This window comes from Centropristis striata, chromosome 20 (assembly GCF_030273125.1).
Source record: "Centropristis striata isolate RG_2023a ecotype Rhode Island chromosome 20, C.striata_1.0, whole genome shotgun sequence".
NCBI lineage: Eukaryota > Metazoa > Chordata > Actinopteri > Perciformes > Serranidae > Centropristis > Centropristis striata.
In genome coordinates, this window is record NC_081536.1 from 14,121,137 (window position 1) to 14,148,811 (window position 27,675).

A 27,675-nucleotide genomic window follows, 5' to 3' on the forward strand; every position below is an offset into this window, starting at 1 on the left:
TGCACGACAGTGAAACTCCTTTATGACCGAGTTGCTGGGATACCAAATCCTGATCCCGCCTCTTCCCGAGGAAAGAGTCCTGATTGGTCCCGGTGTTCCTGCCGTCAAGGTGCAGCAGCTGCCTGCTACAACGAAATGAAAGTAAACCAATAACCGGACAGTAACATTTTGGAGCGCATTGTAGTCAGAGGAGAAATAGTTGTATATGAGAATAAATAAATAAATATGTAATCGATCTATATCAGGAGTCCTACACAAAGAGGGGCATGCTTGTAAGTTGTATCTCTTCGTTTTAATGCACACAGCAGTGCTAACAGTTAGCATGATGAGGGTGAATTACGTTAGCACTATACAAGAATCGGAGCTAGCGAATAACAGCTAACGTTTAGATCTTTAGCCAATCAAAGCTAAGTTAGCTCAAGATGACTTGTTTTTTGTCATGCGAGATGTGTGCGTGTGTGTGTGTGTCTACCTACTAACCAAATCCCTCGGAGAGTAACGTTGTACTACTCAAAGCTGAATAAGTATGTTTTACAGTGAAGGTAAAGTCCAAAGTATAAAGGTGGATTGTTATTAGTTAGCTAGCTAATTGTAGCTTTGTGCCAGTAGCAGCTCTTCTTTGCGATGTGCTAGTTGCAGAGCGCTATTTTTGACAATTTCACAGTCAGAAACGGAAAGAGATGCTTTAGAGGAGAAAGTGAAATGAAACCTGGCAACACAACTCGAGCTGCCCAGCCTCGAGCTAAGAAAGTGGACCAAACAAAGTCCTAAAACATTAAGTTTTACTGGCTGTCCAGAGGTCCGGGCGTAGCTGTAGAACAGACATAAACAAGGCTTTATATTTGCCTTTATGTGTAATCCCATATCCACTTTAGCTAAATCATATCGTCATATGCATATATAAATTGTTTTTTCAAAAATGTCGCAGTTTTTCAGCATGAATATTTTTTCTCCAGCAGCTATTGCTGATTCATCTTGTCTGACCTGTCGAAGATGGAGGAAGGGATGGATTCTCAAAGAGGGTAAATAAGTCAATTTAGCATTAGGATGTGGTGTCAATATTTTGTTCAAGACTGGACACATGCTTGTGCCTTGCATGATTTCTTTTAAGTACGTTTCTAATTAAGAAATATGCACATAGAATATACTTTTTGATTAAACAAAGTGCACTCTGGGAAAAGGGAATCTGCATCATAATGATTAGTGTACACTTACTGTACCCATTAAATATTTATGCATTACTTTTCAGAACATCAGCATAACTTCGATCCACCACACAGCACTTATGGAAAAAGGAAATATGATACTTTTAGATGCTGGTTTGTCTCTTAATCCTGTTATTTAATTCACTGTGTTTTCATTAAAACAAAATCATGAAGTTTTGTGTAAGACACCAAATTAATCAGAGCACTGTAGGCCAAATTAAGTCCTAAGCTAACCATATGGTGGGTTGCTGCTGATGAGCCGTGTAGCATTTAAGGCTAAAAGGCTGTTTTTTAAAACGATTGCTCACTGCACCCGCCAGGGCTACATTATATCATTTCTAGCAAACTTCACAGAGAGCAGTGAAGGTAAAATAGCATCACAAATCTATTCAAACCAAGTATTCCTAGGTCTTACTCACCTAAAAACACCAAATCCTTCAGCACGCTAATGTGTTGTTCACTTCTAAGCCTTTTTGGTAGACTTCTGTTGTCTAAACTTCACCTGTTCACTCTGCGTATGGAGAGGCTTAACTTAACGCCCAGTGAAACACGGTAGCAGAGGATGTTAATGATCCTGTGCAGTTTATGCATCTGCACTTATTGCACTTAAATATAGGCAAAACACTGACCAAGGCCTTCTCTCACTTTGTCTTCTTTCTGTCCTGCTGCAGCGTGGCTGCTGAAGTCAAGCCAGAGGCTGTAAAGAATGATGTTCAAAACACAAACTTAACAGATGGAAAAGATGAACTCTTTTGTGGACCACATACAAATGACACTACAACAGACTGTGCAGAGAACACACAAGAGGATGTAGCATCTCAGACTTCGATGGACTGTGGGCCTGCAGGTGTGTTGGAGGAATCTGTTCTTGCAGGCAGCAGAAGTAACACAGCGCAAACGCAGTGTTCTAATGGACAGAAATCCAAGAGGTCCTCTTCACCTGGTCCTCACCCTGTTAAAACAACCTGTGCTACTGCACACTCTCCAAATCCAAAACTCACCCTCTGTCTTAGTAATAGTCCCAGGAAGGGTGTCAGTACACCCAGCGATGTCGAGATGTTGAGTCCGGACAGCCCCATCTGTAAAACCGTGCTCCTCAACAGCTCTGCAGACAAGGATCAGGATGGCAGTATTTCTGCGGGGGACTCTGGTTTTGCAAAGGAATCCCAGCAGTTTGTCAAAGACTCTGATACTATATGTTCGGCCAAAGAGAAAGTCCATCCGGTTACCATGGGAACTGAGGATGCTGAGATAGCTGAGCACAGTGGCTGTTCTGATATGAGCCAGGACTTAACTGGAAGTCAATCAGATGCACTTTACGAAAGGTACCTTCAGTGTTCCACTTTTTGTCTTTTCTGATTTGCTAATCATCTTTGCTGTCGTGTCGTCGCTTCACTATGCTCACAAGTGTCCCTCAGTAATTGAAACTGATCTCTTTTTATTCTGTACAGTGTTTCATTTGCATTGCATAACATGGACAGAGGATGGCTGGGGACACCTATAGACGAGCTGAACAGAATGCCCCAGTGTGCCCCCCCTCTGTCTCATCTGAAAGCAGCGGCTAACCACACTGTCACAGTCAGAGTGAGTAAACAGCCACTTGTACTTATATAATGTGAATTCTTTATACGTGGTATCTTGTGAGGAATACTGCAGTCATATAAACATGCATGCACTCTGTTGTGTCTGCACTTGGTGTTTTAATAAGAGAGTAAAAGATAGAGAAACGTAGGAGTGAGAGTGAAACCATCCTCCATGATCCCCTCAGGGCCTCTTGTCAGTAAAGCTCCTATCAGACTGTGTCCTCCACTACAAACAAGTCCCACAGGACCACTGTGGGTGCTGCTGTGTCTCTACCACTTGCTTTCAACTAACCACTGACACACAAGCTAGATTCACCACATCACCCCCTAAATCACAAGAACGCTGGATTTTTACACACTGTTTTAAGAAAATCACATCTCCAGACTTGCACATTTTAGATGTTTAGTCAGGCAGCAAAGGAACATGTGGTAAAACAAGTGTCGGGCTTGAATTCACATTATCTATGTATAAGACCTATATGACAATATCTTAATTAATTTTGTTTAGAAGTAATAAACAAAGCTAAAGTGACTGACTCCCTAATTTCATAACATCTCCCATGGTGACAGGGAAGGAAACAGAGCTCAGCTGTACACTGTATAACTGCTAATTTAACTTGCCATCATGTGACTTATACTGTGAATTTAAAGAGGACTGTATGTTTGAAAAGTATCTATTGTGTGAAAAAATAAGAACTGCACCCAATACTGTAAGCCATCCATCCATGTTTAAACTGACACAACCAGGAAACAATGTGTTTTTTTTGAGTAAGTGAAACCTGAAACATAATCCAAGTTTTAGAAGTTTTTAAAATGCCTCCTGTTGCATCTTTCTGAATAGCAAAGGGAAAGTCATCACCTCTCTACACACAACAGTTACCTTTAAAGACATTTTGTTTTCCCCTGCTGCTTTGTTCCTGTTACAGACAGATCTCCTCAGAGAGGGAGAGGTCCCTGTTCCGTACCCTAGCAAGTTCAAAGATGCGTGGGATGACGTGTCAGTGAAGATGCCCTGCTCTGAGAAGAATCTGTTTCCTATGGAGACTGAGGTAGACTAGTGCATCACAGCTTTGCAGAAGTACCACAACGTTTATTATTTTGGTTGCACTTAAAGCAGTATTATTTGTTGTGTAACATAGGATGGAGGTGGAGTCCAAAGTCGGTGGGAGCTGATCCACACTGCCTTGCAGGGAGGGTTCAAGAGTTCTCTGGATGTGAGGGTAAGAGAACTGTACTGGATTAGACTCTGCTGAATTCAGTCGAACGTACTATGTGTCCTCACTAAAACAGGTTAAACAGCTGCATCTGTAATTTTAAGATCCCCACTGAAACACCAATCGTTAGAAAAACAGCTAATTTTCTTTTTCTACCTTTCTGTTTTGTTAGCAAAGAACAACATCATGCATAACACCAATCATCTTGTAAGGAGTCAAAGGGACACAGTTGACTCTTCTTGGTCTCAGCAGTTCAAATCTCTGTTCTTGCACCTCCTGCTCTCCGTGATCGCTGTAACAAGTGACTGCATGGAGAGAAATGGGAGACATAAAGTTGGCTTCGTAACACTGAACATGTCCGAGTAGTCATCATTTTGGCAAGAAGCTTTGTTTTTACCATCCACACCAAATGTGAGACTTTAGTTGCCAGGGTGATCCACCCTGCAAACATTTTTGAAAACAATATTTTGGGTGTGAAAACAGGCATCTGAGTGTGGATGGAAATTAAAAACAGTGAGGACAAGGTGCCATGTCAAAAAAACAAACAAACAGATGATTGGTTTATTTGGTCAGCAGGCCTTTTATACTGGATCATTTATTTTTCAAGGTATTATTCCAATTAAACCGTCACAGGCGTCTTATATGCACAAAACATATTCCATAAATAACCACAGGGTGGCAGAGTTTGCAATAGACATAGTTTATTATGGCATGTGTTAAAAGAAGACTTGTACTCTGTGATCCTAAATATTTTGTTTGTATTAAATCTGCTGTCCATCTTAATCTTAATTTCCTTTTTAGGATGCAATTTTGCGATACAACACAGCCCACGCAAAGAAATGGGACTTCACTGCTTTGAACCTTCTCTGCACAGAGGTAAGATGTTGAAAACATGACTGTTACCTGATTTTTAGAGGGTGGTCTTGAACAAAGATAAAACAGGAACTTTAAACGGCTTTCTAAAACTATTCTGATTTTTGTCTTTGACACGTCACTTTAAGAAGCATACTATTTTAGTTTGTATTCTAATTTCTTAATTAGCTATACAACAGGCTTTCATATTTGTAATTTAAGGGACTTGACATATAAATTAACATGTCATTAGTGAAATACAGCCCCTTGTGTGTCTCACAGTTCTGACAGTCAGCTGCTGTGAACTTGGCTGGCAGCGTTTGTTTAACTCACCATGATTAATTATGTCTTTAAAGTTTACCTTAATGAAGAATGAAGCTAAAGCTGATACTAAACTAGAGTTGTTACCGCAGAGGGAGCCTGCTCTCCTCGGTTTGTCTGCCAGCCCGTCAGTGTGTGTTGTCCCCTCCCAGTACCTGGGAGTCTCACAGGAGCAAATATGCTTCATACAGTTAGGACAGATGAGCACAGAGCATGGCGACGGCAGCTGCTGCAGGTGAACCAGGGGAATGCCTTTCTTTTTCTCTGTCTCACTCCTTTCTTTTAACACAGACAGTTAGGGTCTGTGATTACATACCTTGTTGTTTGAGAAACTTCTTCCCATGTGGGATGATTATCTCTTTCTCTGTTATTAAAACTGTTTTCGTAATGTTTTATTCCAAGTAAAGCATTAGTCCTTTACCGTGTTAGTGTATTTACATCAAAGTGAGTCTACATATACAGCATGCAATCGCCCAAAGTGGTTAAAAAGAAAACAGTCTTTGAATAGATGGCAAATCCATTTGAGCTAGAAGCCTAAGTTTGTTACCTACATTTAGTAAAGCATGTAGTTTATTGTCAGGCTCTCTCTGGTTGGGCTCATGACTCAGTTCGAGCCATTAGAAACAAGGTAATTATTTTAATGGAGCTCTTACAATTAAGTGGGAACATTTCATACTTGTTACTTTTCAGTCAGATTGATATCAGAACTCGATGCTAGTCCCTTCTCATCATTGATTACTCAGCTAAATTCAGACCAGCCCAAAATTATCTTCTTCTTTTTTTCCGCCCTCTTCTCTCAAATAATTTGTCAGAGTAAAGCAGAAAGCTCGGCAGATCAATAGCCTCCTGAGCCTTTTTATAGCTTTATCCAATTTAATTAAAAGGTTCCATTAAATCTGCAGGGATACTCAGTAATGCCAGCAAGAAACTTGCCCTTCCAGGAGTCTGTTGCGTCAGGGACTCCACTCACTGCCCTGAGCGCTATATTTCCCCCCTTTTTTTTTGCTGAGGCATTTAGCAACAGAGGACAGTGCTCGCAAGAGGACAAGTCAATGTTTGTATAGCAGAAGTTAAAAGAAGAACTCAAAATTACAATAGGTGCTGTAATTGGAATACATTAATACAGTAATGTAAATATATAGATCTGAATATCTACGACTTCTGACTGCTTTTTACATTTTTGTGTAATATGTAACATTTCTGCATTAAAAAGTCTAAAAATGACATGCTTTATGTTATATATCTTATTTTATGTATAATGTATACTTGCATTATCTAAAAATGTTTCCAACAATTTTCAAATCCATAGAAATCTTTAATTTTATTCAAGGACTCAGTCAGTGTAACTTGCTAGCTGTTGCTTGTCAATGGGGTCATATAACCTTCGGCTGTCTGCCAAAAATTAAATTGACTTTCTGTGCAGTTTTAAATCATTTTTACAATCAGCTTTTTAGATCTTGGTTGTTTTTATCTATATATTTTAACTAAGTAAGTAAGGCTTTGTTGTCATTGAACTCTGTGGATATTTCGACTTCTGGTAAAAAAAAAAAAAAAAGAAGAACACTGAAGGCCTCACTGAGAGAAACTGACAATGGCCGCTCCATCTTTTGCTATTGTTTTTCTATTGAGAGACCCCTAGCAGCATAAAATTACGTATTGTACATTTAATAGATGCAGGATGAGAGAGCATTCAGAGCGTCTGCCAACACAGGAATGATTAACAGCTGCCATCTATAGCAAACATGTATACATGATTTATCTTTCACTCAGAGGGCTAATGTAGTGAGGAATAAAATGGAGTGGATTGTTTCACCCTTCTTTTGGCAACCTAATTGATTTGTAATTGACAGAACAATTTTACTGCATTCCTTTTTTTTAAACGTTGCTTCTCTTTTGCTGCATATAGAGTGAGTTGAAACTGTTGTTCGCCTCAGCCAAGACCACCTAATTAAATCCGGAGCAACATTTGTGCAGCACTGGGGTAATTGTCACGAGGAACATTGCCCCCGGGCCAGTGATTGACACTCCGCTCAAAGTGTAATAGCCATAGGAGGGAAAAAAAGAGTTCTCCAAATTAGGGGTTGTCTGTAAATTATCTTAGTGTTTCTCCACTGCCAAATGAAACTGTCACTGTGTCAATTTCTGATGAATGTGTGAGGGCTGAGCAGGAAAGCAGTCCAGGAGGAAGTACAGCTGATGAACATTCAGCAAAACAACAACACACTCTATCCCTCTCACTTTTTTGCTTTATCACTTGTTTTGTTCCTATCTCTGTTTCTAGAAAACATTCTTAGACCTCTAAATTAATATGTGGAATTGACACTTGAGTTGCCAGGAAATAAGATGTAAAGAGCAGAATGGATGGAGTGTAATCGATCATAAGCTTATGCAGCAGTAAATCTGGACTGTACTGCTACAACGCAGTCTGTCATATATATTGATGTGAAAGGTATAGTTTGTGTGTGCAGCTTTACTTGTGTGTTACCATGGTGTCCAGCTGCTGTAGCTGCTGAAAGACTGGTGGATCATCTTTCTACCCTCATCCTGCCGCATCACCAACTACCATCTATTAGTCCCGCAGGAGTGCTTTATGATGTCTGCCAGCTCATTACTTCTGACAGCATTTAGTCAGACCTGCTCTGCAGCCATATAAATGCCCCGGGCAAATCACCCACCAAAGGCTTCCTGTTGGAAATCAAGCCACCCTGCCACTCTCTCCACAACTGGTCGTTTGCATTTGCTCCAGAAGGTCCATTTAATCAGCACAGGCTCCCCCTGCTTACCTTGATGGAATAAGGCAAGTGATTGATGACAGTGACATTCGAAGCCAATACACTCATAAGTGATTGCGTTGTAAATCTGGGTCTATGATGGAATAACTGGGTGTTTATTTTAGAGGGAATCGCAGATGGATGCTGAGGTAAGCTATAGGCTGAAGTATGGATGCCTCGGCCATGGCAGGCTCGCTCCCAGATTGATGGTAGTTTCTTCTGAAGGGGGTTCTGTGTAGCGAGTAGCTCTGCAGCATTTCTGTTTCGTCTTTCACCGCTCACGTGTTGGGATTATGGATACCTGAGGAGCGGGAGTTCACCCCAGAACAACAATAAACCCCCTTTACTTTCACTGACCGTACGATATGAGAAAATTGAGCTTCTTTCCTTAGATATTGTTTACCGTTATTGGGTCATGACCTCAGACTCGCTGTCAAACAGGTAGTAATCATGGCACCATGAAGAGTTTCTTCAACAAGTAGCTGGCAGGGCCTTTTCAAGACAATATACAACCCTAAAATAACTTTTAATCAGTACTTAATTGCAGTTTAAAGGAAGGAAATTGCAAGCTGAGCTTTCACACGTAATTGTATTTTCAGTTGAAGCCGAAATGGTCCTGTTAAAAACTGTAAAAATGTACAATCTTTAAAAACTGTGACCATATTATTTTTTGGGAATCTATCTGTTCAAATTGAGCTATCCCTGAACCTGAACTGAAAATAAATGTTAAGGAAATTCTTATGTGGTAATCCCTGAAATGCTTTGAAAAATAAAAGACGGACATATGTACATACAATTAGAAAGTCCTTTCATTTGGATTTGATTATTATTATTTGTTTGTTTTACTGTGGTATATTTACTTGAAAGAAAAAAAGAGAGCTTCCAATATAAGTATAAGGCAGTAGAAACAAACTTAATTTCCCCCACACTCAAAAAGAGAATTGTCAAAAAGTAAACTGTAAATGATTTTGGCTGTGATTTAACAATTTGGTTGGAAAAATCAGTGTTGTTACAAACCAATATGTCACTTCAGATCCAATCAGTCACTCTGATGGCTGGCTCTGAGTAACTGACTGCCTAACCAGGCAGTCAGCTCCACAGAGATATCCCATTTAACAGTACTTCTGCCTCTATTTCTTTTTTTTCCTCCTCTCTCCAGTATCTTGAGCATTCTGAATTACAACTCCTGTTTGAGGCCGTTCTACCAGCTATGGTTGACTTGGCGCTCAGTGCTCCTGTCCTCTGCACGATGGTAAGTGAAGTTTACTGATTTTAAATATCAACATAGTTTATGTTTGTAGGGTTTGTAAAGAGGAGTAGTGTGGGACAACTGAAAGGTGGGTTAAAAAGAGATCTCCTGTGTTAATGGATATAGGAGGAAGGATATAAGTGTGTGCAGTCAGCAGAGAGGAGAGGCAAAGGGTTAGATGGTGGATGTTATACAAGATCAGCTCACGAGTTACTACTCTTAGATAACGAATGCCCCTTTTTGGTCCGTATCAAGAACTGCTTCGTTAGAAAAGACGGCGGCGAGAGGAGAAGGCCGTCTCATTTCCAGTCATCCATCTGATTTGTCATGTTTCTGCACTTGAGGAAATTTCTCTTTTCAATTTTTAAAATTCAGTCAATGCCTATGGACCTCCTTCCTCCTCTGAGCAGTATATTTTGAGAAACAGGGCCCTGTCTTGTGTTCCCATTAAATGGAGCTGATCCATGTCACGGATCTTTTAAATGTCATCCCCATTTGTCTTCATTTTCGTTCGCTCAAAAAATTCCCACATTGGTATTTTTGTAATTCATTTATCTATTTCAGAGTCCTCAGTTTAATTTAATGATCGAGGCAAGGTAGGAAAATCCCTGTGTTTGTTACTGGAAACAGAAACCAGGGAGGGAATTTCTGGTACAGATTTCACCTCTGAATCATTTGTAGTGGTTGGATAATGAAGCTTTTTGACTTTCCGCTTTATTTTGCAGTATTAAGCGTCAGGGCTTATATTTATGTGTGTGTTATTAGAGCTGGTATTGATCTGCCAACTGAGCAGCCTTGGGAGGCTCTTTAGCCCTAATCAGTGAAGATTGATGGGCCCTGTGTGTCTGACTGAACGAACCTGGGGGAGAGCAAGAAAACCAGGACCTTAATTACTACCACCCATTTACCTAATGGAACTCTTCTTGTCTCCTCTGCTTGCTAGATTGCTAAGCTAATTATCTAGCCCCATTAGCCATCAGACCCACAGTACAGCACCCACGTACCCTTTTGTGTTTCTTGTGCATCCCTACGTTTACATTCTCTCTCTTTCTCTTTCCAGCCAATCCCCCTACTGAAGTCTAGGACGAACCACTCCTTGACTCTGTCTCAGGAGCAAATAGCCTGTCTTCTGGCCAACGCCTTCTTCTGCACATTCCCCCGACGCAACTCCCGCAAGTCAGAGTACTGCAATTATCCTGAGATCAACTTCTACAGGTAAAAGTACATCATCACTTTCAGAAAACCGGAGAGACGCTCAAAACAATGCTGAGTAGCTCACTAGGGTAATTGAGTGAGCTGCAGCCGTTAGTATTTTATTCACAAAATGAAAGTTGCCCCGTGAGTCCCGTTGTAAGCCATTACTTTAAGCAGGAGACTGAGTAGATCTTAGACTCTGATATTGATCCGGAGTTTCCCTCATTGGTCTGAATGCTTCAAGAAGAAGCTTACTTCCCTGTCGGACAGAAGCATGATTGGGGTCATTGTCATCAGTTTTTTTTTTTAGCATAATAAAAAAAAAACTATAACTAAACTACTCTTACACAGTGCTTTTAATACTTTCCAGTAATTGTGCATTACATTCATTTAGAAATGAGCATTATTTTGATGATTTATTACAGCTATCTGATACAAGTTGGTAGAACTATGATTGAGTAGCTCTTTCTTCAGTGATTCTACCATTCAGAGGAAACTAATTTCCATAAGGGGGCACTACTGCCTTGAAAACCCCTTACAGATTAATTCTATTAGTCAGCTTCGACTCATTTATTGAGTGTTCAGTAAGTTAACACACACTAACATGTTTCTTCTTTAACTTGCATGCAGCAGGTCACAATAGGGTGAACTGCAACCGGCAAAGTTACAGCTTGTGGTGTCTGTTTTGTTTAATTTTGTGATTTTTGTTTTAGTTTTATAGTTGAAAAACTATGTTTGGTGCTGTAACTGCCCCTGTCACCTTATAGCCTTGATGATGTGACTGTGGGCAGAGAGTCTGTTTGAGCTCCATGTTTCTGTTGTCTTTTTATGTGGGAGGGAGATACAGAGTAGGAGTGTTAAATTGGTGCTCTGTGTTTCTACCTACTCAGACCCAGTGGTCTGTTAAGAAAGCCAGGGATGGCTAATTGAAACAAATTGTTTTGATAGACTTTTTTTAAAGGGCACGTCTGTCTGTCTGTCTGTCTGTCTGTCTGTCTGTCTGTCTGTCTGTCTGTCTGTCTGTCTCTGGCTTCTCGTAATTTTGAGTCATAAAATTGCTACGGAGGGATGTGATCAAGTCAAGCTAATATTGCTTGTACTAAAGTACACAACCTCTGCTCTACTGGGGTAAATGCAGACAGCAGCAGGAGGTTTGGCAGTATTGCACTCAGGCTGTCTTTTTCTTGTTAGAAAAACTTAAAGCTGGGGGAAGCAGTTTTCCAGCATGCACCTCATACAATAACCTGCACGTGTCCAGCCATTCATTTCAGTCATCCTAATCCTAAGCATCCCGATGCTGTTATTCAGCTGCAATTATGTACGTTACTTGCATTGGTTTTGCGCTGATATGACTATTTAGGGGGACTAATATGTCTTCTTTCTTAAATAAATAACTTTTTATAACATTTCTACATTATACATACAATGCATTACATCTGAATAAAGAGGCAGGTGTTGCCAATTCTTTAATAGTAACTTTTTCTGCAGGACTTTCTGCCATTGAATCAGACATTAACTATCACAAGTGAAATGCACATATATCTGCATTTGTAGAACAGCCAATAGGAACAGTCTCTTTCTGAAATGACTTGTGTCCCCCGTCACGGGCTATATTTTCTAAAGCCTGAACACAGAGCTAAGAGAAGAGGCAGAAGTCTAGTTTCCCTCAGTCCACTTGCATGAGAATATACTGAAAGGTTATGGAATGTTTGCCCTGCTTACTCCAGTACTACTTGTTATTTGTCCTGCATTTCTTTTAGGTACCGTCTCCTCATTAGTGATATCTGATCACTTCTGTTGTTGTTGCCTGACACACTAGAGATGTAGGTTTTGAACATGACCGGTTAAGTACTATATCATTTTCATATTCCCTGCAATCTGCATGGGCCCTAGCTGCTATCCAGACTCTAATTAGCCAGTTGCTGTCCCTCTGGGGTCGAGCAGTATTATTTTATGAATCCCGGAGATGGTCGTATTGATTATGTGTGATTTTATCCGCATTCTTCTCTTCAACTCCTTTATTTTATCTGAACTTTAATCGTACTCTCACAATCAGTCATCTGTATGGGGGGCATGATATCTGCTCCACATCAAACGTCAGTGGCAGGCTAAGTGAAGAGGCCTCTGTAATATTGTAAGCATTGATTTGAGCTGCGTGTCTGGCGGTTTCAGGTCCATGCCAGCACTCGGTTGCAGGCCTGCCTTCTCTATCAGCATTTCTGCCGCCAGTGAAATACAGGAAAGAGCAAGAGGGAGGAAAGTCTTGGTGTTTCTGAGAAGATGAGACAAGACAACCAGTGCAGTCTAAAATGGGCCCTCGATCGTTACTGGCCCTCCCTCCCCCCCTTGTAATTGAGGGAGTGTCCGTCACTTTGCTTATCGGCTACAGTAGCGCTCTGTCTTGGACAAGCAGAGCAGCAAGCAATCTGCTGATTGCTGTTTTGGCAGAACTGTCAAGGTTTGTCCTCCGTTAAGTGATGGATAGATTTGAGGGAGAGGAAAGAAGGCAGACTTATCTCTTTAGCTTATGTTTTTCTCTGTGTGAGAAGAAAATGACATAGAAAGCCAGTTTAACGATTTAGTCAAAATGAAAGCTCATTATTAAGAAATAAAATCTTTGTTTTTGTTTCTGACCATGAGATGACCTACCTCATTTGCAAGAAAATAGCCTTATTTGTAATCAGGAAACTGTCAGAAATCTTATGTCCTGGAGCACTTTAGGGTACAGTTACAGTGGATAAGAACCAAATAATTAATGTGACTGTCCTTAAAAATATATATATATATTTTGTGACTAAATCCTTGATAATGAGTTGCCCTTCTGTCTTCAGGAAGGTATGATTTGTGTCTATACTGGAAATCTCACTGTCATCCACCTGTGTTTCACTTAAACCATCTCATTGGCAGGGTACATTTTGCCAAATTGACACTAAGGGAAGTGTGTGTGTGTGTATGTGTGTCTGTGTATGTAAAAGGCTGGGAACAACGCACCTGATATGCAGGAATTGCCTAATAAATTTGTTTTTTAGGCCTTTTAGTGAATTACCTTTTTTGTTTCATTTGTCATCTCTTGTTTTCATTTCTTTACTGGTCTGGACAGAAAGCTGCAGGAGGGAAAGATAAATGCTAAACTGTGATTAGTCATCAGTGGAGGGCGCTTTTAATGGAGGGAGAGCATCAGTATGGGGAGATTTTAAGCTGCTGACTCTCTCTCTCTCTCTCTCTCTCTCTCTCTCTCTCTCTCTCTCTCTCTCTCTCTCTCTCTCTCTCTCTCTCTCTCTCTCCCCTCCCTCCCTCCGTCCCTTCCTCCACCCACCCTAGTTTTTATGGCAACTCTGAAGAACTGAAACACAGCCTCAGGCAGTGCTATTGTATGAAGGATGGAGGTGGATGGGAGGGACATCATGCTAGTTTAAAAGCTTGACCTTGTTCATGACATGCTGTAGCATAGTTGTGCACTGAGCTTTAGATAATGACTGAGTGAAACATCCATGTTTCTCATCCATGTTTCTTTGGTCAGAGACTCTAAAGACTTTCACATGTAATGTTTACAGTGATTTTCACAAAGTCTTGGAGGTTTGGGAAATGCTTTTTAAAAAAACAGTTTTCAAGGTTAGGAATGTGTTGAATTCGAATAAACTCCTTCAAAAGTGCATTTTCAGCATAATCTGCTGTATTCTATCATTCATGTAAACCAAAATATATTTTAGTATGTGTTTGTTGTCTCCTTGTGACTCACACAATTTCACGTTACTGTGAAAAATAGCAAGCATGAAATCATAATTTAAAAAAAATGCTTTCAAAATGAATATGAACAGCTGGTAAATTAAACTAAGTTTCAATATACATGACTTGCTGTGGGTATAGGGATTCTGTAAACTTGATTTTTTTGCACTTATAGTAACATTTTAGCTGTGATGATCAACACTTTGAGAGTCTGGACATTTTTTGTCTAAGGTACCTTAAAAGTGCTTGAATTTTACTCTTAAAAAGCTGTATGAACAATGTATTTAATAAAGTCTGCATCCTACAGACCTCTTTTGGAACTCAAATTCCTATTTGCTTTCTTTTTCAGGTTATTTGACGGTTCTTCAACAAGAAAAATAGAGAAATTGAGGACTCTGCTGTGTTACTTCAGGAGAGTAACACAGACTAGTAAGTATTAATACCTCACATAATGTTGCAGTAGTTGCTTATCTGTACAGCTGTACAGTTGTACTGTACTGATGAGCATTTTGTGATGTAATTCATATTTTTAATGATATTTTTATTTTTTATTTCAAGAGCCCAAGGGTCTTATTACATTCACAAGACAAGTACTGAACAATCCTCCAAACTGGGAAAGGTATTACTCTCCTATTATTTTAATTTTTGTTATAATACACCATGAGCTATCCATATTAGTTTTTCAAATTTGTCAAATATTAATTTATGCCATGTTTTATGTCAGTAATTATTCTTTTCATGTAAAGTGACTCTTCATATTTGGTTACATTGTATCAAATATATATGTGTATGTATTTAAATGTCCCCACCAGGGCAGGAATTTCACGAGGGCCATGGCCCTCGTGCCCTAGCAATTTGGCCTCGTGCCCTTAAAAAAACTAACATTAGCTAACAGTTAAAGTTGTTTTAATCATATTAAACTGTGACTTACTGTTTCGAATAACTTCCTGTCGCTAAACGCATGCAGCTTTCAAAATAAGAGTGCAGTGTGTTAACAGAATCAACCACAGAATTTATAAGAAGACTGTCAAAATAAGATGCCTTAAATAAAATATACAATAACCTTTATTCTCCTTTTAAAATAATTCTTAAAATATGCAATGATTAAGACCAGTGTATATGATGGAATAGTGGCATTAGAATGTGTGAGAGGCACCAAATTTGGGCTTTTATGGAAAAAATCCTAGCCAGCTATTTTTCCACACTGGCTGGCTACTCCATGTCCTACTGGAAAGCATGTTGACAGCAATTAAAAATGACACAGTATAGGATAACAAGGATTCTATAATACGGTATCTCCCGACTGTGAATAATGTTATGTGAGGTGTTTGCTCTCATTTAGCTCTCAAAGTGCATAAGATTGATGCATTTTACTTTACAAGATGTTTCTTTACCTGCTTGACAGTTTCAACCGAGACTCCAATCTTCCTCAGAAGCGTCATTACTAGTCCTTAAATTAGTTTCAATATGAACGTGGACTTAAAACCATTGTTATTTTATGGCCTTGGTGCCCTGGCTTTTGGCCTTTGTGCCCTCCAAAAAATTGACAACACAAAAAGCCAAGAGGCCTTGCCCCTAAAATGATGAAATTCCAGGCCTGGTCCCCACATATTTGAAGAAACAAATCTGAATTGTTCATCACATCACAGTTCCTTTGCACAGAGCAGTTGGAGCCAGGCAGACAAAGTAATTTTTAAGCAACTAAAACACAGCCACAGATCTTTGACAAATGTCATTTATAATTGGACTTTAACACGATGCACTTTGTCTGCAGGCTACAGCACAAAAAAGTAGGATATAACAACTATAAACGCAATTAAAACAGTCAGGTAGTCTAACTGCTAAGTTGGTAGAAACACAAAAATCACAAACAATTAATAAATCAGCAAAATTGGTCAGACAAAAGTCTTCTGAAACAGTCCTGGTTTGTTATGAGGCTGTGGAGGATGAAAAAAGTCAAGAGGACCAGGATCAGGTTTCAATTTGTCTTTTGAAAAGTCGCACAGTTTCTCTACTGCATTTGATTACTGATTTGGACCCCAATCTATTGGCAGTGGAGCTTGGTAGCATTTCAGGTCAGCCCTCATGCTAATACAGTTAATCAGTTTTTGGTGAAATAATTACTGAAAATGTTGTTACTTTTGTTCAGTTCCCAGACTCAGTTGAAGCGCCTTCATATCACTTGTGAGGGAACAATTGAGGATGATGGATACGGGATGCTGCAGGTAGGAATTTGTTTACTCAACCTGGTGCTATATAGATATATCTGCCTGTGTCCCCCAGTCACTGTAAAATTATTCCTTTTTTCAAACAGTGGCTGACAAACTCTTTGTCAATATTGTTGGCTCAAAGTGTCAGACTTGAGGTAGCATGCTGTTTTGCACTTCTTGTTGTGGTCATCACCATACCTTCTGTCAAAAGTCAAAGAGACTCTACAGTTTATCTAAAAACTTGTCCACCACCTGCAGAAAATCAGAATACATTGTATAATTTTTGAGCATATCTGAGAAGGTTATTGGCTCTATTTCTGCATTGATTCACACCATCTCCCCACTCCCCCTCGGTGTTCCAGGGCGGTTGGTGCATTTTTTACTCCATCTGACAGTTGATGTATACACTTGAGTAACTCGGAAAGGAAAGGGTGGAGGAGAAGACCCTGGGGTGGGGGATGAGGGAGAAAAAGGCGCATAGAGGAAAGGATGACGAGGGTGAGCCATCTCACTGGGGCGGCCCAACGGGCCAGGAGTCCTGCAGGCGGATTGATGGCTACCTCAGCAGGCTGGGCACTGGTTGGCTGTTGATTTTTGATAGGGCAGAGTGGGCTGTCATTCTGTCAGGAGGTGAGATTGAAGGGTGAGGGGGGTGAGGCTAGGGGTGAACCAGGGAAGGAGGTGAGCGACTGGTTGGACAACAAAAACACACATGCACATACAAACACACTGACTGTCACACAGATTGACGTAGCTATGGGCCACTGAACACAACCCTCACCCCTGGCAGGATGTTTGAATAACAGCATTGTGATTGAATGGGCTGTTCTCTTATCCATGCCACAAACACAAGGTGTGGGCTTACATGACAGGAAGTTTCAGTATCAAAACATTTCCTTCTTTGAAACAGGAGAACCAAAAATAACCCCATTTTATAATTTTGTAGTGATTTTATCAACTATATGAACTATAAGACATTTATTAACAAGGCTGGTAGCTGCTCTGTGAGGCTCTACTGTTGTGAGAACAGAAATCCTTAGAGCTAAATATTAATGTTGGCATGTTAGCACATTCTCTATGACAATGCTAACATGCTCATAATAAGCAGGTATACGATTTATCATGGTTACTATCTTAGCATAGCATTTCAATGTGCTAACATCTAATAGTTGTTGAACATATTACTCAAAACTCCATGCTGGTCCTGGTGGAAAAGTTACAGGAATTGAGATACATTGTCTCAGAGCCATGAAGGAAAGTTAAAAACATGGGTTTTATTTGGGTACAGATGCTTCAGAAATTATGTTTTTTGCTTTTGCTTTTGGCTTCAAAAGACATATAATTATAATATTGGCTGATAGTATTTTTTCCATAGACTCATCACATACATTTTTGGGAATATTGTTTATAGGCTGGACATATTCAGACAATCAACTGTGGCATTTTGATTCTGAATTACTTGTTCATTTTTTTATGTGTACACCGATATATATATATATATACAGTGATACCAATATATCTGCAATGAGCTCATATCTGCCAGTATATTGGCTCAGATGATTTATTGGTCCAGTTCTATTGAAACAACATAATTGTAAAATCATCTTTCAGCCTTGCCTTCAGTTTGGCCCCCTACATCGATCTATTTTGTTTTCCTTGCCACCCTCCCATTGTCAGAGTTAAGTATGACAAATATTAAGGGTGGGTGAAGTACCCATAGGTCCTCTCTCCCTGTGGACAATTCACTAAATAGTGGTACTTTAAATATTGAGTGAGTCTGCACACATTCATGCAGACACTGTGTTACTGCTCTGCTCAACAGTAATTGTAGATTTTATAGATATTTGAACTCTTTAGATTTCATGTGCGTTGTTTCGCTACGATTTCCTGATTTGATTATTTACAAGCAGGAAGCAGTGCAGTGATCCTTCGACATTTATCTGTGTTAAATGACCACAGTGGGTGACAGATAATAAGGAGACACTAATAGAGTAATTTGTCCAAATAATGGGAGTGACGGTAGCTAAACCTCACAGTTCTTCTCAGCTGCATTTAATGGGCAAAACTATATATTAACAGTTTGTGTTGCTGTAAACATACCTCAGGGATTGTGTCATTTAAGGTAACTCTCTGTTTATTTTCTCCTTATTTCATTTAATTAGGTGGACTTTGCCAACAGGATGGTGGGTGGTGGAGTAACAGGACATGGACTGGTCCAGGAAGAGATCAGGTTCGTCATCAACCCTGAACTCATTGTCTCGCGGCTCTTTACCGAAGCTTTGGAATACAATGAATGCCTCATCGTCACAGGTATGTTGTCACACACACACATGTATTTTATTCATATTCGAGAGGCTGAAAACAGCATCTTCTGCCATTTTTGCATGAAAAAAACTACTTTCTGGAAGGATTTTTCTTCACAAGCAGTAATGTCCTCATGCAGAGACTAGATATTAGGACAAGTTATTTATAGGCTTCCACCCAGTTTCAAGACTTTCTGTGACATGGTGCTTATTAGCCACAATGTGCAGAGAATTGAGCTATTGTAGAGCAGACAGACAATGTGCAATTGCTGCCATGGTTTATTTCTTTGCTGCCGTTATACACCAATTAGCATGTTGTGAAACCATAATTACAGAAACCAATGTATTTTTGTCATATACAGTGCTTCCCCTAGGTCAACTGTCTTGATGAGGTGGTGAGGACAATTTAGTGGGATTTCATCATTTATAACAGACTCTAGTTACATGTTTTATACTTCTTTTCACTTGTTTTACTTACCATAAAGGTCAGAATATGGGGGCACTCAGGCAGCTGGTTTGACTATGGAGAGTCAAGTGATGGCTGGCTTGACCACAATTTTTTTTTTTGTCGGTCAGGTCCTGTGCTTCTTGGGTTGTCCAGAGGCAGTGTATGGATGACATTTGTTGCCAAGTTAATGGTTTTCATCTCGTGTGTGTAGTGTAGAGTCCTTCTAAAGGTGTTGTGCTGATACTCCGTATGCTACAACTGAAGTGAATAATGCATCTTTGAAAGAAAAACAATAATAAAAAGATTTCTAATAAAATGATAACACAACCGCAACATGTTTATGGGACATTATTTCAGGCTTAAATATCAAGTTTATTTCCTAATAACTATATATTATTTATTGTAATTAATGAATGAATGAAATTGTCGGTCAGACGGGGCCGTGGGATGAGATGACCCCGTTAAGCATAATGCATATACTTTAGAGTTACAAACAGAATGTAAATACTAGCACTAGCTATACACAACAAATAATAATAATAGTGCTTACCACACTGAATACTCTGAATGTAATGCATCTTCATGTCATGTGGTTTATTTGTTGTATTTTTATTTGGCTCTATGCCTTTCCAGTATTACACATAACATTGGCTAAACTAGTGTTGCTTCCGTCAGTGAGTTATTTTCTCTCGTTCATTGAGCCCTGTGCATTTATAGGGCTCCATTCATTTTTTTTTTTTTTTTTTTTTTTGCCGTCCTACCATCCAGTCCAAAGGTAAATCCATTGCATTGATTTACTTGGGACTGCCCAGTTATCCTTCATTTCTCTCCAGCAGAATTGCTCTATTTTTCAACCTCCAACTCACTCTGCTTGGGTCAACCTCTCAGTGTTCTGCCCTCTCACGTGGCTGCCACCTCCCTCTCTGGCCATCCTACATTTTCTCTTGCCTTACAGCTGCACTTCGCCCACCACTGGTCAAAGTAAGGGAAAACACAGATTGCGATCATGGATCATTTTATTTATTTAATTCTGGCAGCCTATGTGCAATTACTCCCAAAAAATGTAATAACAACATAAATGTAGGGGTGGACACAATATGAACGCTTGTATGACCTACTCAGATGTTTTATCTCATTGCCCCCTCACCACGTTTCAAAATAACCAGAGTTGAGTCAATTGATTTATGCCCACAATATTTATTTTATTGCCACTTTATCTAGCGTGGCAAAACAAATATTTAACATCCACTTGTCCTGCTTTGGGGCTTGTATTTCACTGAGGCATTAAAATGAGCCTTCAGATTTGCCTTTGATGGCACAAGAGGCTTCATTATCCAGTTTGATAAATCCATCTGTTTGACATGAGGGCATGTATTACAACTTAGCTGTGCCGGCAGGAACTCAAATATAAATGGTGCTCCCAAATGTCTGCACTTGATTGATTCTGTTGGTTCTTTGAACCTATGCTTAGCAAGAGAGACACATGGGCAAACAAAATATGACAAGACTAGGAGTTTGCATGGTTTGATGGGCACCCTCACCACCCTCTATTTACTGCTGTACATTGCTTGTTGCATATTATATAGGATGGTTGTAATAACAGACTAAAGAAGAGGAAGAGCCACACTGGTAATACCAGTACCAGTATAAAAGAAGTGGTCATTGCCTCCAAGTCTAAAAGTAAAGCCAGTGCATAAGTTTCCTAAACCTACATTCTCTCTAATGGCCAACAGGGGCCTACTCCACAGGTTGCAAAAGAAAAAATCTGACTGTATAGAGGTCTATGAGAAAATGACCTGACTTCTGATTTGATGTATTACCTCTGTAAACATTTTTCCTCATGAGTTTATGGTCTCAACAGCTAGTTTCATGTCTTCTTCAGTACATCATGGTGTTCATTTAGTAAATTGTGGTTCCATTTAAGTAAAATTGATATTAAAGCAGGGTATGCTTTAGGAGGTGGCTACCTTATGGTGGGACAATGCGCATCCATGGCACTGTACACATTTAAATAGCTGTAAACCTATTTTTTCTTAAAACTTTGATCAATCACAGTGTGTTTTTGGGTCATTAAAGTTAATTGTAACAATTTGGTTGACTTAAAAAGTTTTGCTCAGCATTCAGTTGCACTTTTTACAGCAATGGCATTTTTTTAAAGCCTGTTTTTATGTGAATTTTTTAAAGAGAAAAAAATAGCATTCCAATTAATATCACAGTTAACAAGATCTGCAAATGTACCTTGCTTGCCAATTTCATGGTACCGTTAGCTGGTAGCTTAGCATTTTCTACCCCACACTCCGTCCCAGATCAACCCTCTCTTCTGTGTATGGTTACTCCTGGCCTCAAAAAAAAAAAGATAGCAAAATGTCAAACCCAAGGATTCAAAACGTTAATCAAAAAACCAATGGATAACGTCAAGATGGCTATGTCCTTTCCTTATACACAGTCTTTGGGTAATACCACCAGACAAACAAACACAGTGAGTTGTGTTCAGTCACTGTAAGAATAGACTCATTCAGTACCGTCCTTTCAGCAAACCAACTATCGTTTCTTTTCTTGTATGGCGCCGTATTGTCTTCTTTGAAACTCCCATCCCTTGCAAGTCACCTTCAGTGGTTAGTCACCGTCCCCCTCCCTGCCTCCCATCATTCTGGCTCCCTCCCTCTTTCCCTCCTCCTCCTCTCCACTTAACTTTATTACATTTGGACAGAAAGGAATTTATTGCCCAACTAAGGTCATTGCTCCACTAATGGAATGGACCAGTTACGCCATAGATTCATTTAAACCTTGCTGAATATTCCTTGCACGCATTCAGTGTTTCCTCTTAAAAGTGAAAGTGTAGTCTGTGATTCTGGACACTTTATATCTGTCTCTTTTCTTCTGTCTTTTTGGTTTTTTTTAACATTGGTCTTTCAATGCATTTTGAACTTAAACATTACATCGGTTTACGCCCAGAGGCATTTTGGTTCGAAAGGTATTGTAGATGACCAAGATCTAATCTAGTGATGGAAGCCTGTATGGTGGACTACTGTCATGGGTGGTTGCCAGGATAAATAGGATCAAGGTGAAGAAGGGGGAGGAGGATGGCTCTTTTGATGGATAAAGTGATATGGGGAGCCTGTTGTTTGACGTTAGGAGTCGCTAGTGTTGTACAAAGTGCTTCATTTGACTATCTGTGCTTCTGGTAGTGTAATATGTTTAAAATAAATGTTCTTTTTGTTCTCAAAGCCAAAACTTTGCCCTCCATAAATTCTCAGTTGCTCAGTTGTAGTGTCATTGTTGGGTTATGTCCTGGCTCCATTAGCTTGAGTCATACTTTGTCATAAAAAGGCACAAAAAACCCCATCATTCACGCTTTGACTTCAAGTATTGGCAGATGGTACATGCTTGAAATTAAATGAAGTCAATTATGAGAAAGTAAAAGCAGCGTTTAATTACTGCTCTTCAAGAGATACTTTAAAAAAATGACATTTAGCATTGGTTTTAAAATACTTTTGGTCTTTTCTTCTAGTAGCATACGTAACCCTGCCAGTACATACAGTGCAAACTCAAAGGCTATGTTAATAACGTGTTTAACACCTGCTCTTTATTGAAGTGCAAACTTCCTCATACCTAATGCATAATATATGGAGCCTTTAATAGGCATCATTTTCAGAATTGAGCGCAGCTGTATTTGTAATGACGGATGATGAAATCTTTCAAGCTCTAACCCCAAGCACATACCAGTACATATTATAAAAGCAGCTAAGTTACCCTGTTACCCTGACAGTTAATGAATGGTTCGATGGTGTTTCATGTTTTGCAAGTATTTTGCAAATGTTTCCAAGGTGTGCTTCTTCTGCTCTCATCATTTCTTCCTGTTATGGCTGAAAGCTTTTCATTTCAAAGCCCAAAGCGGATTACTTATTAAATCAATGGCCTTTATTTATGACAATCCAATACAAGCTGATTCTGTGTACTCACATGGGGAGCGTAGAAAGCACTAAATGTGATTTAAGAAATAAGGCGCTGAAACAGATTTAGGCCCACTGTGTGCTCTGACTGCTGAACACTAAATAATGCCTTTTTTCTTGACTCTCTTTCTCGTTCTGCAGGAACTGAACAGTACAGTAAATATTCTGGCTATGCTGAGAGTTACAAATGGAAGGCCAGCCACAAAGATGAGACAGCCAGGTATTTGTTCTCACATAGCACTATTTCATATTTTGTGATTGCTTTGTTTTATTACTTTGAATTTGAAAAAAACATCTTTATTGCAGTTAAAGAAAGATGGGAGAATGTTACTAAGTCATTTTCATTCCCATATTTCATTGCTTCTCTTACATTTCCAGGGATGACTGGCAGAGACGCTGTACAGAGATTGTGGCCATTGATGCTCTTAAATTCAGGCACTTCCTCGAGCAGTTCCTCCCTGAGAAGATGACCAGAGAACTCAACAAGGTGAGGAAAAGATGTCGTAGTCTGTGTTTGCACAGTAATTCAGAAAATGGACACAAGAAAGCTATGAAATACAGTGTTAACTCTTTGTATCTTCCAAAAGATGTCATTGTCAATATGTGACAGATGGGATGAAGCTGGACATTGTGATGTTTTTCACGAAAGGCTCTTGCTGGTGAACTTTGATATATTGTGATTTATCACCTGCAGAGATGTAAATTAAAGGCTCCGTAGTCTTTAAGGCCACTGAATTTATCTCATGGCTACAGACAGCCTGTCTGATTGATATCAATACACAAAACAGTTATTTATTAGTAGCAGTACTGTCATTTACATTTTTTTCTGGTGAGGAATTAAACCTCCAATTTCCAAAAAGTTGTGACACTGCGTAAAATGTTAATTAAAACAGAATGGATGAAAATCAGAATCGGTGTACAAGTGTAAGAGTTTATTGGTTAACATTAAATATTTTGTCTTTGTAGTTTATTCCACTGATGGTAGGTTGAAAAGGATTTACAAATTGTTGGATTCTGTTTTTATTGTTTTTTTCACAGCGTCCCAAGTTTAAAAAAATATTTTCTCTCTTTTTTTCTTCTTTCTTTTTTAAATTTCAGACAAAACATAACGCACCTGTGTGAACATTCAACATTATTTTTTTGCTTTTTTTTTTTTTTAATCACTAAGTGACAGATGCTTTTTTATGTGTAGCATATATAAATAGCGCTGAACGGAAAGCAATACTGCCATATAGATTTCAATAACGTACACTAAAATTTTAATATATTTTAAATATTAAACTAGTTTCTCTTGTGTCTTTTTCTTCCCCACCTTTCCTTCCTCCTCCTCCCTGTGCTTTATCCCAGGCGTACTGTGGATTCTCCAGAAATAACGCCAACAGCAAGCACCTCTCTGCACTAGCCACAGGCAACTGGGGTTGTGGAGCTTTTGGTGGAGACACACGGCTCAAAGGTATCACTTGCTGATTTATTAACAAGCATCCATTTAGATTGAAGGACAGGACTATACGTCTGTAACTACAGGTGTGAAGACATCAATGTACATACATAAACTCTGGATTCTTAAGCAGAAGGTAAACATGAGTAGCTCAGACAGGATCAGTCTACACTGCTGTCCCATCTATGAAGCTCCTGCTTATGGACTGTACAGCAGCATCACAGATGACGATCACTCTCAAGCTCCTCTGGTCAATTAGTAGCTCTCCCAGGGTGTCACTCACCCGTTCCTTCCCTCCCTTTATTGATCAGCTGACACACATTTATGTTTTCCATTAAAAGGGCAATTGATTACAGGGAAGGGACACCATAAATCCAGGCTGGTGCAGGTCTCTGCAGGGTTACACAGCATCACTCTTCACAAAAAGGGCCCCCTTACTGTCCCCTCCAGTACGCCACACTGCAAATTTTGGCTGCTCTTTTCATCATCTGTAATTGTGTTCATACGTGAAACCCACGTCTCCACATGAATGTCCTGCATTATGAACGCAAATGGAATTAGGGTAACATGTTTGTGTACCATTTCATTTAGTACTGAAGCTGTTAATTTCCTTCACAGCAGCTATAAATAGATCCACTGGACTTGACGACATCCCAGAGGATGATATTAGCTTCCGGGGACCCCCGCCCATTAGCCCTGGAATTAGCATAGCTGGTATTTTTAGAAAGCAATAACTGTATTTTACATTATAGTCCCGGAGCTGACTCGAGATGTGGTACTTACATGAGACTGAGCTGTTATGTTGTTGTAAAGATTATGGACCTTTTTCAACTGATGTTTGTTTTGTGTGTTTAAATCTGGAATCAATATCCATTCTGTTAAATATTTAAAAGTCTTAAGACCTAATTTGCAAGGGCTAAAAGATTGAGTGCTTGTGATGAGGCTAGACTAGCAGTGGTGGATTATTTACTCTTGTGATACAAATTGCTCCTGTCACCCGTGTTGTTTTCTGCCAGAAGCCATACCTTATCCAGCTTATTGACCAATTACCTTGTTTCCTCAGCTTATTTTCAGCGGTCAATTACGCATTTATGATTCCGTTCTGAAACTGAAGGATACTAATGATGCTAATAGGTATATTATTTATGCCTTGATTTCACTTTAGCTTTCTCCCTCTCACTTTTTCAGCGCTGATCCAGTTGATGGCTGCAGCAGAGGCTGGGAGAGACGTGGCGTACTTCACATTTGGAGATGCTCAGCTCATGAGAGATGTTCATGAAATACACACCTTCCTCACAGAGAGACAAGTCACCGTCGGTAAGACTGAAAACGAAATGTTTTTAGTATTTTGTTGCAGGAGATAGACTCTTGTCAGCACTGCCTCTGTTGAGCTCTTACACTAAATTGCATAATGAACAGGGATGGTGATGATACCAGCAGCTGTTAGGATTGCGAGGCTCCTGAGGCTCGTACAACACATGGAGGTTGTCCTTGCTGGCGTCATTACAGGGACAGTACGCATAAATAACAGAACACAGTCCATCTCTGTGTTAAGTTATTCCACTTTATGGGCCATCTCCATTCCTCAGCCTATCCATTCAGCCTCAGCTGCAGAGTGGATTACTGCCTGAGCTGACCCCAGCCTCTCCCCTCCCCCTCTTTTCATTTTTCTTCTGCTGACATTTATTGAAGCCTTTCAGAGAAATTCCCCTCTAGCCATCCATTTCCTAAAGTGGAGCTACAGAGAAAAAGCTCATGGCTTGTGTGCGCGTGTATGTGCACTTGATTTATAAATGTGCCCGAGCTTGCTTTCATTTTTCTTGTGTTTTTTTTTTACCTGTTACAGTTTCTGTCTCTCTTGCTTATTCTCTGACTCTCCGTTTCCCTTTTTGTCTATTTCTCTCAAATCCTGTTTTTGTCTCCTTCCATATTTCTTCCTTCTCTTGACCCCTGCACCCTCCCCTTTCCACTGTCTGTCTCCCTCTCTCCTTCTTCATATCCTTCCTTTACCCTCCCAGGGAGGCTGTACAGCCTTTTAAACCAGTACTCCAGTTTGGTGTGCAAGAATTGCCGCACGCCCCGACCTGACGTCAGCCTCTACAGTTTCATCTATGAAAAAGTCTCTTCCTCCGTGCTGGGTGACGCTCCGGACTCTGCCAAGGATTCTGGGATGTCCCTTGTAACATCGGACTCTCACTAATGTGGACAGAGCTGCAAGTTAACCTCCCTCCCCCTCGTCTTGCTGTGTAAAAGAGACTCCAGGTTCACAAACCTCAGTGTGCTCTCAGCCATGTGCTAACAATCACTTTTTCTCTCACACACACTCCCTTTAAGTTTGTGATCCCAACACACAAACTACCAAAACACAGTTTTGCCTTTCTCGTTGGTGGTATTATAGGAGCCTCGTAGTGAGTCACCACATGTGGTGAAATGTTTCAGAGACTTATAGCAATAGTAAAATCCTGGTTGCTGTTAGGCCTTTCTTTAGTCTAAATGTGATGTGGAATTATTTTGTTTTTACACTAATTACAAATATGGCCAAATATTCATCATATGCATGATTGTGACACTTTTCATTATGAATAATCTAGGACATGATACTCATCACTAGATATCTCATCCTATATTGTGTTTGCTACTTATTTTGGATGAGTAATTTTCTCTGTTTACCATACCCAGGCTGTGGTGAGGTTCCTGAATGCAGAGAGGTGATGAGATGCCATATAGTAGTCTATGCATGGGTAACATTTATTTATCAAATATTCTACAAATATATGCTGCTCTTCTATATCCCCTAGGATGTTCAACACACACATATTGTCCTTATTTTAATATGAGTCAAAACTATGAATAAAATGTCACCGGGATGAGGATCATCTCAGATAAAGCGTATACATTTCATTAATCATCATTTCCATCCTCAGACCAAGTCTGAATAATTTAATCATTTTCAAATTTATTCAATGTTAAACGCAGTATTGCGACTGTATATACAAATAAAGGGGGAGCAGATAAAGAATGAATTGCACGCAAAATATTATTTTTGTTAATGTTTTTACACAGCATTTAATTTGGGGATATGGTTGTGTTTTTTTATTATTTCCTGTATTCTCTGATTGACAATGTGGGTTATGTTTAAAGAAGGGTTCATAAATAAAATAAAATAAAGGCTGTAAATGTATTGCATAGTACTGTACTTGAGGTTTTT

General features: G+C 39.6%; 1 protein-coding gene across 2 annotated transcripts; it reads left to right on the forward strand.

The window, feature by feature from the left end:
• The first annotated feature begins 121 nt into the window (after nt 1–121).
• On the forward strand, nt 122–27,218 carry parga (poly (ADP-ribose) glycohydrolase a). Of its 2 annotated transcripts, none has more exons than XM_059359129.1 (18): nt 122–272; nt 957–1,022; nt 1,877–2,530; nt 2,657–2,789; nt 3,715–3,837; nt 3,928–4,008; nt 4,804–4,878; nt 9,106–9,198; nt 10,256–10,410; nt 14,465–14,544; nt 14,674–14,734; nt 16,265–16,340; nt 18,488–18,635; nt 23,171–23,249; nt 23,408–23,516; nt 24,377–24,482; nt 25,656–25,784; nt 26,486–27,218. In XM_059359129.1, the coding sequence occupies exons 2-18, from the start codon at nt 994–996 to the stop codon at nt 26,665–26,667; spliced, it is 2,313 nt and encodes a 770-aa protein (XP_059215112.1). In that variant the 5' UTR covers nt 122–272; nt 957–993; the 3' UTR covers nt 26,668–27,218. The 2 variants fall into 2 exon arrangements, with proteins under 2 accessions (XP_059215112.1, XP_059215113.1); XM_059359130.1 differs by having other exon boundaries at nt 130–272; nt 960–1,022.
• The last annotated feature ends 457 nt before the right edge of the window (nt 27,219–27,675 follow it).